This window comes from Oncorhynchus clarkii, chromosome 13, assembly GCF_045791955.1.
Source record: "Oncorhynchus clarkii lewisi isolate Uvic-CL-2024 chromosome 13, UVic_Ocla_1.0, whole genome shotgun sequence".
Classification (NCBI taxonomy): domain Eukaryota; kingdom Metazoa; phylum Chordata; class Actinopteri; order Salmoniformes; family Salmonidae; genus Oncorhynchus; species Oncorhynchus clarkii.
The window spans coordinates 21,786,008-21,797,668 of NC_092159.1; the positions used below are offsets into that span (position 1 = coordinate 21,786,008).

General features: G+C 41.2%; 2 protein-coding genes across 3 annotated transcripts in view; one reads left to right on the forward strand and one right to left on the reverse strand.

Moving 5' to 3' along the window:
* LOC139424592 (large ribosomal subunit protein uL4m-like) overlaps positions 1-11,513 on the reverse strand; it is a 45,634-nt gene extending 34,121 nt beyond the window's left edge. Inside the window, exons 1-9 of one of the 2 annotated variants that reach the window (XM_071176579.1) lie at positions 11,301-11,513; positions 11,092-11,173; positions 10,670-10,841; positions 10,484-10,535; positions 8,949-9,066; positions 8,605-8,711; positions 8,363-8,472; positions 8,209-8,282; positions 7,864-8,015 (exon numbers count right to left, since the gene is read on the reverse strand). In XM_071176579.1, the coding sequence (XP_071032680.1) occupies positions 7,870-8,015; positions 8,209-8,282; positions 8,363-8,472; positions 8,605-8,711; positions 8,949-9,066; positions 10,484-10,535; positions 10,670-10,841; positions 11,092-11,173; positions 11,301-11,348 (909 nt within the window). In that variant the 5' untranslated portion in view covers positions 11,349-11,513 and the 3' untranslated portion in view covers positions 7,864-7,869. Of the gene's footprint in view, positions 1-7,786; positions 8,016-8,208; positions 8,283-8,362; positions 8,473-8,604; positions 8,712-8,948; positions 9,067-10,483; positions 10,536-10,669; positions 10,842-11,091; positions 11,174-11,300 lie in introns of those variants that run through there. The other variant, XM_071176577.1, reaches the window with a different exon arrangement.
* On the forward strand, positions 646-7,833 carry LOC139424591 (centriolar and ciliogenesis-associated protein HYLS1-like). The gene is made up of 12 exons (XM_071176576.1): positions 646-817; positions 1,267-1,369; positions 1,525-1,641; positions 1,869-1,939; positions 2,082-2,323; positions 2,644-2,699; positions 5,575-5,732; positions 6,141-6,186; positions 6,281-6,344; positions 6,451-6,532; positions 6,675-6,701; positions 7,581-7,833. The coding sequence occupies exons 2-12, from the start codon at positions 1,270-1,272 to the stop codon at positions 7,710-7,712; spliced, it is 1,095 nt and encodes a 364-aa protein (XP_071032677.1). The 5' UTR covers positions 646-817; positions 1,267-1,269; the 3' UTR covers positions 7,713-7,833.
* Positions 11,514-11,661: the final 148 nt, after the last annotated feature.

The following is an 11,661-nucleotide window of genomic DNA, read 5'->3' on the forward strand; positions in this document are numbered from 1 at the left end:
TCAACAAACACATATCCCCACTGATTACATTGTCAATTTTGATTGACTTGCTTTAATGCTTATTTTTTACATAGCCATCTCATAGAGAGAAATACAGTAGTAATGTCGTATTTTTTGTAGGCACTAAGTCCGCCATGGTTCGTTGGACAAAGCCTTTGAGGAAAATGAATGGCGTTTTTGGATAAACGCCTAAAATAAGGTCTGTGATAAACAGGCTTAAGAAAGTGTATGCGTTTTGTTCTATGGAATAATCGTCATAAACTAACATCACTTTTTGTGATTTTTGCATAATTTATGCAATAATAATAATAAAAAATACATATATCACATAAAGGCTTCATAATTCACAAAGGTCATGTTAACTGACTGCTATTATCTCAGAACAAAATGCATACGTGCTCCTAATCATGTTGACTTCAGACCATATTTTCGGCGTTTTTTCCCAAACCCTATTCTTTCCCCATTCATTTTCCACATGGGGATGGCTAAGGACCGCAAACTGGCGAGCACACAAACATTTCAGACAAAATCTTGTAAAGGCATCATCAACTTAGGCACTGACTGCATTGCCAGGGTATCCACACGGTCTTCCTTGCACAAGGCGGCGATATTTCTGGACAGCGTTAAATCCACCGAAGAAAATTCAGAAAGGGCGTCGTTTTTAAAGCAAGTCGTTTTTTTCGAACAACGGCTGTGTTGTTGTCTTGGTACTGAAAATACAAGCAATAACTAGCCAACTGTTTCAGTTCAATAATTGTGCTGCAAAATAGACATGACTAACGTTACGCATTTATACTAAGAAGCTCACACTGTACAGGTAAAACACATTTGATCAATCAATGTTAGCATTGGCAAAATGGCCTGTTGTGTTGAACTGCTGTCTTTGTCATCCTGCTAGCGTGCTAAGTTAGCTAGCTAGTTGTATTATAACGTTGCTTACTTAACGTTAACTGGCCATTTAACGAGTATTTGAAGCTCACGTTAGTTGCTAGCGTTCATCCTTTTTGTGGATTTGGGCTAGCTAGATAAGGGAGAGATCATGAACGTTTGGTTGATTGTAGCGAGAGTTTGGTTGGTGGTTGTCTAGCCTGAAGTTAACTGACAACTTGTTGCTGGTTTTAGTCGATCACTTCCATCATTATTCTCTGCTATCCATCATTTCTCATGTACCTATCTATCTAGCAGTATCACGCTATCCATCTAACTATCCACCTACTAACTACTTACGTTTGCTTATATTACATTTATGGGACAATTATTTTTCAGGAAATGGAAAGGTTGGATTTCTCAGAAGATGAAATACAACACCAATTGGAGGCACTTGGTTACAACAACATACCAAGACACAGACTACATGAATTCAAAAGAGGTGGGTTGATAGAATTAGAAAATATAGGCCTTCATTTTAATGACCAAATGCTGACTAAATCTGAAATCACTGTGATGTTTTGTGACGTTCACGCTGCAAGTTAGCTGTCAGATTGGTGGAGAAGCAACTTTGTGTGTGTGTGTACGTGTATATAGACCTAGATGAACTGATCCGACATGAAAAATCTAAGAGCCACTCATCCAGTGAATTGAACTCTACAAGATCTCAAAGCACCATCTTCAAAAGTCCTCCTGCAGTCACCAAGGTTAAAGGTGAGATCACTGTACGTGTTCTCATGTCCACTACATAATCAAATATAACTGGGCCTGGTTTCCCAAAAGCATCTTAAGGCTAAGTTCATCTTAGAGCCATGGGATCCTATGGTTCCTATGGGTTTTAACAATGAACTTAGCCTTTCTGTTGGTTGCACCTTTTGATGAGCGGTGTGGTTCTGCTTGAGTCTCTTAATTGTAATTTCCTTGTTTTTCCCCCCTAACAGTACATCATGATAACACCGCAGCCTTCAGAAATGTGTTTGCGCAGGCTGGTCCATCACACCATGAAAGACGGGTATATATTCACACATTCTTTTCCCAGATCATTCGTCCCCCTTCATCCAGCAGATAAGCTAGCTGTATTGCATTTATATGTAAATAATAATAATAATAATAATACTAGAATGGCATGTTACTTTGTTCTGTGCTCCACCCAGGTGCTAACCTCCACATACAGCAGAGACAACAGTAACTATGATGCCAGACAGGAGTATGACTCCTACACTCAGCACTCTGTTGCCCCCAAGTACCAGCGCCCCTCAACAGCCCCTAATAGGCTGGTAGTGGATCCAGACCTAACTGACCTCCAGCAGTCATCGTTCGCTGCCAGTCAGTCGTCCACACCAGACCGAGACACAGGAGCGCATGGGAGACCCTTTATTAAGAGGAAAGTCCTTAGGTACGGTAAGTTTACATCAGGCGGCTTTGTTAAGACTATAATGGTCACATGTATGGCTTTGTAAAGACTATAATGGTCACATGTATGGCTTTGTAAAGACTATAATGGTCACATGTATGGCTTTGTTAAGACTGTAATGGTCACATGTATGGCTTTGTAAAGACTATAATGGTCACATGTATGGCTTTGTTAAGACTATAATGGTCACATGTATGGCTTTGTAAAGACTAATGATCACGTGTGTTCCTTTGTAAAGACTATAATGATCACGTGTGCTATTGAGGATACTTGAGTCAACCTCACTCTGTTTCTTCCTAAAGGAAACATCAAGGCCAAGTTCACGTCTGCGATGAATCAACACATAGTGAAGATTCAGGTAATTCAATAATGTTATGCATGATATTATTTATGAAAAAAGTCTTAGGAGTACTATATTTAAAATATAAGGCCTGAGGGGGTGTGGTATGTTGGCCATTATAAACTGGGCCGTTTGGGTCCTGGATGCTGATTGGCTGACAGCCGTGTTATATCAGACCGTATACCACGGGTATGACAAAACAATTACTTTTACTGCTCGAATTATGTTGGTAACCATTTTATAGTAGCAGTAAGGCATCTCGGGGGTTTGATATATGGCCAATATACCATGTGTACATGCTGTGTCCAGGCATGCCACGTTGCATTGTGCCTAAGAACAGCCCTTAGCAGTGGTATATTGGCCATGTACCACACCTCCCCGGGCCTTATTGCTTAAATATACCACGGGTATGACACAACTACTTGTTTACTGTTATATTTCTGTTGGAAACCGGTTTGTGTCGTGTCTCAAAACAACCCTTAGGTGTGGTATATTGGCCACAACTCTTTATTGCTTAAATATACCACGGCTAAAGGCTGTTCTTAGGCATGACGTGGAGTGCCTGGATACAGCCCTTAGCCATGGTGTATTGGCCATACACCACAAACCCACAAGGTATATTATTGCTATTATAAACTGGTTACCAACATAAATAGAACAGTAGACAAGTATAGTGTCTGATATACACATGGCTGAAATGCTGTTTCAGCCAATCAGCACCCAGGATCCGAACCACAGGGTATATAATTGTATTTAGTTTTCAGATGCCTGTTGTTGGAGCCAGTTTCTATTTCTTTGGTTATGCAAATATTTGTTTATTAGGTCATATTGTTCCATTTAAAATAACTTCATTTAATTTCTATATAAGGTGTGTATATATTAATTTGGTTATGTGGTCTTATGATTTGAATGAGAATAGGTCAATTATGCCAGAATTCAAGTATGGACAGGCTCGCCCAGATAGGTTCATTTGGTATTTAGAGACAAGAAGTAGGGCCTGCTAGTTATGGCAAATGTTTGGGTTACTGGGACCCACATACGTCTTACCTTGATATTTTAATTTAAATGGAATATTGGAACCTTTGTTTACCTTGCACTTATCATTTTGGATTCTACATATATTAAACATTTAAAGTTTAAAGCCATTGGATTCTTGACTTTCTATGGGATTTTGGATTTGTGGCTCAAATCTTGCAACTGGTTTTCCCATGGCTATTCGAAAGCCACTGCATTTAAAGTAAAAAGTTCCACACGTTATGGATTTATCAAGACTCTTGGAGCAAAGCAGCACTGTTGACAAAAGAGACCGTGAGTACAATATTGGTTTAACGTGCAAGCTAAGCCTGTCTTTTATGATTGTTGGTTTGGAAATGTTTGACGTGTCTGTTTTGGGAACAAATGTCACAAGATTTTCAACTGTGAATATGTTCGTTAAGCGCTATTGGAAATGTACTGTTGATATTGACAAACAAAGCCTAGTGCTAGACTACACATGGACTTTTTTGACAAGCATCACACAGCATTGTGGAGTTGCAGTTCCTCTGGCGACCAGCCTCTAACAGGTGGCAATGTAGAGCAACTTTGAGACCACAAGGTGTAATCCTTTTAGCACTACTCTTTAGCCATCTGCCTCTGCAGATCACCACACACTCCCCACAGCAGCAGCATAAGGAGGCTTCTTACCCTTCGCTACCATGTATAAAATGTACGACAGTCAGTGGGACGAAGAGAGTGAGGACGGGAATAGCTCCCTAAACTCCGCTTTCTGGTCTGACGGAGAGGAGAAGGTTGAGCAATACAACCAGGAAGATACAGAGCACAACAGCACCACTGAACACACACAAGAGGAGCCACCTGTCGCGGGGGATCCAAAGGAAACAGAACAGGAGGAGCGTAGAGGAGAAAGGGCTAAGCCGGGCGAAAAGGGAAAAGATTGATGAGGAGGGTTACAGCACTCGTACTGGGAGCCCGGTGCTGAGCTTACTGACATCTGGTTATGGCACCTACAGGCCAGACTCTTCAGCTAAGGATGACCCGGAGGGAGAAGACTATAGAGACGACTGTACCATAGCTGAGTTTGACAGAGAAAACCAGGGCCTTCCTGAGATGCGATATGACAATGAGGATGACCAGTCGCTAGCCAATTGTGATGGTGACAGTAAGGAGGCTAAATGACTAAAAATGACAAGGCAGTATTAGATGGGATATGTCCCGAAGAAAGTTCTCTCATTGAGTGCAAAGACAATGAGAGGCCCACTGGAGAAGGATATAGTGAGGAAAGGAGCGGAGGATGAGCAGGAGTGGGAGGATTTGGAGTCGCCGACGAGCAATAAAGATTTTAAGTTAATTGATTCCAAGTCTACTAAGACTTATGAAGAGTGGGAGGATAACAGAAGACACAAAAGGGGTAAACCGCATATCCGGTCTATTGTTCCTAATATAGTATGAAAATTCAATTTCCATAGGTAACATCCTCTTAGTTCAAGTATGTGCCAAATGGACTGACACCCTGTACATGAGAACAAAGTGAAAGACCTTGCCTGAAATTTTATTTGCAGTGGTTCTCAACCTTTTTCGGTTACTGTACCACCAACTGAATTTTGCCCCTGAAGTACCCCCTTGTGCATTTTACCAGTAAGCCTATGGTCTCATGAGTCCTTTCCCCCTGTGGATAGGCCAAGTACCACTAGGGGGACAAGTTCCCCGGTTGGGAACCACTGATCCAGTGCATAGTACTATAATCCCTCTTGCAGCACTTGTATAACTAAAATGTGAGATGTACTGGGCCTGTCCGGCTTAGTGATCATACAACACCTGCCTAGAGCTTACTAGCATTGCTTATGGCCTTACACAGTGGTAACTAAAGCTAATGTGTTAATTGTTTCCCTTTCAGGTGCAGTGAGTGGGCTGGGGGAGCGTCTGGGAGGGATTCATGTGTCCATGTCCACCCACCAGGAGTCGGAGCTGGAGAGTGAGGATGCAGGCAGTCTGAGTGACAGGTCTGAATCAGACTGTCTCCCAAGTGCCTTCAAAGCTTACATCAGAGGCATGGTGGGTACTCTTGCCTTTTTGAGAGCTAACTTCGGTTTTGTTTATTAATCTCAGAAGATTAAACTTGGGTAAATTTGAGTCATTTAGCAGATGCTCTTATCCAGAGCGACTTAAGTTAGTGCATTCATCTTAAGATAGCTAGGTGGGACAACCACATATCACAGTCATAGTAAGTACATTTTTCCTCAAAGTAGCTATCAGAAAAGTCTGAGCTAGTAAGAGGGGAGATAGTGTTAGTTCATGAGGGGGGTGCTGTGGGATTATTTAGGATACTCTTTGAAGAGGTAGGGTGTGATGTTTTTGGAATAAATATAATTTATCCTCACGTCCAGGATCTTTTTTGAGAATTTTTGCAAAGGGTATACATGTATGTTTGTTGAAAACAAATGTAGTTTAAATCTCTTACAGGCCAGATCTCAGAGCGAGAGTGACATCAGACCCCGGCCCAAGTCGTGTAAGTACCCACACTGCTGTTACACGTCATCGTGCTCACTGTCCTGTTGCAATGTGCCCCAGTTAAACGTAGTCACTCATGTCTGCTCTTGCAGTTATCCGCCCAGTGATGGATCACCCTCACACCAGAAGCCTGAAGAAGACAGACCCAGTGGCAAAGTAAGAGGATAATTACCGAAATGTCTAAATAATCAGTATACATCTTTTGAAAGATTACTGCTGTGGATCTGTGCTACATTTTCATATTGTTCCCTATCTTCCAAAGGTATTTCCAGTACAAGCAGGACTGGGAAATGTTCAAGGCGCCAGGAGAGAAGGATAGGAAAGCACTGCACTGGGAAATCAGGGTATGCATGAACACCTTCTCCATAACAAACTCTTGGCTTACATACTTTATTTGAAGACCACTTTTTGCATGTAGTGGACAAATGCTGAATTGTAATGATGCATGACCATAATGTCTGAATGAATCACTCTTTGTATTTTCAGGAACAGCTTGCGTACCAACCTCTACCAGTGAGTATGCTTCATTTATAATCTTGTAACCATCCTGTCATTCATTATTTCAGGTCAGAAAATTCCTTAAATGGACCCACCCCCCCAAAAAAAATGTAATTCGTCCATGCCATGTTTGACACAGTCCCGCATAAATTATGCATGTCAACGTTCAATATTTCAAGAAATTGCTTTTAGTATCCTGATGCCCAGTGTGTGTTAAGACACATTTCTGTGGACTGTAAGGCAAATGGACCAAGTATTTTTGATTCCTCTTTCCCCTAATATAGAGAAGACGGGACTGATGTGTTTCTGATTCAATGTTGTTCTGAGGGCATAACCACATTTTACCTTTATTCAAGTAATCCAAGTTGATAGAGAATGTGTAATTGCAACCCATGTTACGCTCTCTGCCACTTGGGGGCAATGCACCAGGCATGCCTTTTCACCATTAATCGCTGTAAGCCCAACCCACTGTTCTATAAAAACGAGAGTCAGAAAACAAAATCAGCATCAGGTGTTGAATCTGGGACCTGTTATTTTATACCCGCTAGCCAACCTGCCTCCTCTTATTTGACTCAAACCTGTCACTGGGTCCACACCCACTAATCATTAACCAATCACATTCCTAAATGGCTGATTAGACATGGTTGGACAGGTGAACGCAAGGACTCCACCTTTCTAGTCATGAGAAATTAGTGATTACTTCAAGGAAGGGTCCACTTTTAAAGAATTTGAACAGGAAAAAGTAAAACCACTGAGCTGTGCTACTCCCTGGAAACCACAGACATGGGTTATACATGGCCTAATGAAAAATATATAAACAATGTTTTTGTATGTGGGGGGGGTGAATACCTTGCAATGACTGAAAACATTGACAACTTGTATGGTTTCCCCCAGCCGAAGCCTCGAAGAGTATTTGTGCCAAACACCTACGTGGTGCCTACAGAGAAGAAACGCTCCGCCCTGAGATGGGAAATACGACATGACTTGGCCAATGGACTCCTACCGCCAAACAACTATCGACTCTAGGCCTTATGTACTTGACGCCTTAAATAGGCTCTCTTTTAATCACCAGTTTGCATATATTTTATCATTGACATTCATTTAATTCACAAGTTTTTATTGAACATATTAAAAGGCATGACAAACATTTGTATCATTGAATATGTTACACGACGGTGTGCCTTCAAGGCAGGTCAGTGTAGGGGAGTTTGAAGGGGTACAGCGGTGTGAAGCGTTCGTCGTGCCAAAGCAGCTTGTTTTCCAGAAACTTCACTGCTTCCAGGGTGAGGACCAGGACCTCGTGTTTTAGCATGCTATGAACGTTCAGGCCTGTAGAAGAAAAGTCATCAGGAAACATTTTAACTTTACATTCATTTGCCCTCACCTGTGTAGTAACAGTAAATACAGTTTGCATGGTACTATGTAACAATGTTGCTCATAGGTACAAAACATTAAGAACACTTTAATAGAGTTGCGCGTGCTGCGCCCCTCCCCCCGATTTTCTAAATCAGTGTCAACTTACCTATGGCTGGAATGACATTCACAGTCTTCAAACTCTCAGTGGCCTGAAGGATGTTCTCAGGAAGCTCTTCGCCCCTGTAAAATTTCAAAGACTCAATCTTCAGCTAGGATGTCCACAGAACTGAGTTTTTTTTTTGTTCACTGTTGATACTTACGCATCCACTATCAAAACAGACTCCCCCCAGTGTCGGTATCTGATGAGGTCCATGAGGTACTGTGGGTCAGGTGTGGGGATGTTTAGAGTGTCAACCACATGGAGATAATCCTGAAAAACACCCAACATCAATACAGTAGGAATGTAGATGGCATAATTGAAAAGCATTCATTACAAGAGAGGACGTTTTTAAGATGCGAATGTACTTGTGAAAAGTGTTTTCACAAATATAATGGTACATACCTGGGCCAGTTTGGAGCTGAGGGCAATTTTTAGTCCTTGAACACGTACTTTCATGGGCAACATGTAGTAAAAACTGGTTGGTCCTCTGGGTCCATGAGAAACACCACCTGCAAAACAGAAATGATGTAATTCTAATTGTTTTAAATCTCTTCAATGACTTTGGCTCTTAGCTGGGACTGTTCCTTCTTTTGGGCTGACTGATATTTAATTGACAGATTTGTCTATGTTCATTCTTGGAACTGGCATCTAAAAATGTAATGTTTGTTTTGTCACTGTGCGTTGAACTGCTGTCCTCCACTTATCACAATACTACTGACTTGGCCCATACAGACTGAGACCCTCACCTCCTCTCCATATAGGCGACCTGATGCTTCCATGTCGTGCTTTGCCACTTCCCTTCTGTCTCCAGGGTTTCCTTCCTCCACCGCTCACCTCCGATCTGACCTTAGTGTGGGCATGGCTCTACGGGAGATTTTCAGTTATTATAGTAGGAGCAGATGCATTTAGTCAAATCTAGCTCAAAAGTACAGAGTAGAGGTTGACGATTAATCGGAATGGCCAATTAATTAAGGCCGATTTCAACCTTTCATAACAATTGGAAATCTGTATTTTTGGGTGCCGATTTGCCGAAAAATAAAAAGATGTTCCCTTCCATATACCTTTATTTAACTAGGCAAGTCAGTTAAGAACACATTCTTATTTTCAATGACGGCCTAGGAACGGTGGGTTAACTGCCTTGTTCAGGGGCAGAACAACAGATTTTCACCTCGTCCGCTCGGAGTATCCAATCTTGCAACCTTAGTTAACTAGTCCAACGCAATAATGACCTGCCTCTCACCTGTTACGCGAATGCAGTTAGCCAAGGTAAGTTGCTAGCTAGCATTAAACATATCTTAAAAAACAATCAATCATAATCACTAGTTAACTACACATGGTTGATGATATTACTAGATATTATCTAGCGTGTCCTGCGTTGCCTATAATCTGACTGAGCATACAAGTATCTGACTGAGCGGTGGTAGGCAGAAGCAGGCACGTAAACATTCATTCAAACAACACTTTCGTGCGTTTTGCCAGCAGTTCTTCGTTGTGCATCAAGCATTGCGCTGTTTATGACTTCAAGCCTATCAACTCCCGAGATGAGGCGTAACCGAAGTGAAATGGCTAGCTAGTTAGCGCGCGCTAATAGTGTTTCAAACGTCACTCGCTCTGAGCCTTCTAGTAGTTGTTCCCCTTGCTCTGCATGGGTAACACTGCTTCGATGGTGGCGGTTTACGTTGTGTTGCTGCACAGGAGGAGAGGGACGGAAGCTATACTGTTACACTGGCAATACTAAAGTACCTATAAGAGCATCAATAGTCAAAGGTTAATGAAATACAAATGGTATAGAGGGAAATAGTCCTATAATTCCTATAATAGCTACAACCTAAAACTTCTTACCTTGGAATATTGAAGACTCATGTTAAAAGGAACCACCAGCTTTCATATGTTCTGAGCAAGGAACTGAAACTTTAGTTTTCTTACATGGCACATATTGCACTTTTACTGCAACACTTTGTTTTTGCATTATTTAAACCAAATTGAACATGTTTCATTATTTACTTGAGGCTAAATTGATTTTATTGGTGTATTATATTAAGTTAAAATAACTGTTCATTCAGTATTGTTGTAATTGTCATTACAAATAAATAAATCGGCATCGGCTTTTTTGGTCCTCCAATAAATAGGTATCGGCGTTGAAAAATCATAATCGGTCGACCTCTCGTACAGAGCTTTGGGTATAAACCTACAGAAATATGCCTGTACTTCTCATCACCTCATTTTTATAATATGGTCATAACAGCAGTCTGAGAAAGTTCATTATTGGTTTGCTACTTACAATTCTCTTGAAATTTCTCTGCCAGAGTTCAACTTCGTGGAGTATGTCAATCCTGGTGGGAACAAAATAATTTGTGTCACTGTTCCCACCAAACGATAAAGCACTGAATATGTAAGTCTCTCTGGATAAGAGCCTCTGCTGAATTACTTAAATGTAAATACAATGGCTAGACATTGACAGTTTTACCTGGTAGGGACTGCAAAGACATCGGGATGGAGGTCAACCAAACCCAAAAGTTTACTGTCCCGCCTCTCCAACGTCTCCACCCATGTCTGTACTGGGCTCAGGTGTACAGGGACGGCAGCATCACACCTCCTCAACACAGGAAGACTGGAGTCTGATGGAGGAGGGGGCCTCTCTGGAAAGCGATCATAAAACATCAATAGCTTTCTTACATCTGACCTAGTTGGAAATTAATGCTCTGAAATGACAGACCAACATTGCATTCAAGAATGGGGGAATAAATCTTTGTCTGGAGTCTGTGCAGGGTCTTGCAGTCTACATGCATCTGTATAGAACTAGCTAAACTTGATTCTTCAAATTCGCACCATCAGTTCAATGATCCATAGTGCATGATAGAAGGCAGTGAATGAAAAAGCAGACCTTACTTGCTCTTGCATGGTCCACGAGATTGGAAGGGATGCGTAAATTTGAGGGTAGAGCGTTCTCACCAGAGAAAGATGAAGAGAACTAAAAAAAGGGACATCTGACAATGAGCTTTTATATGTGCCAGCGGTAATTTCAGCCACTACATCTTTATATATCCTCAATAAAGTGACAGCTAGCTAAGTTAGCATTAGCCTAGTTTAACGCTCACCATTTTAGAAATGCCTCTACCACACACTGCAACTGATATACGAAACATTTCTGTAAACCTAATTAAGACAACCAAATACGTGCGACTTCTTGAAAACAGTCTTTGAAGAGATCATATTCTGAAACAAACATGCATTTTCTAGATATTTCCAAATAAGAAAGGTCATTCGGCAATGCTGGTGTGTTGTCGCATACTGATGACGTTTATGTTGCGTAAACGCAAGCGTAATAAGACTGCCACCTAGCCGTGCGGAGGTAAACATCTCTAATAGGTGAAGCCATACTATAATTGTTTTTTCAAATATAAATATTTATACAAAAATAGCAGTTGAGTAAAAAAATAAATAATAATAATTCTCAGC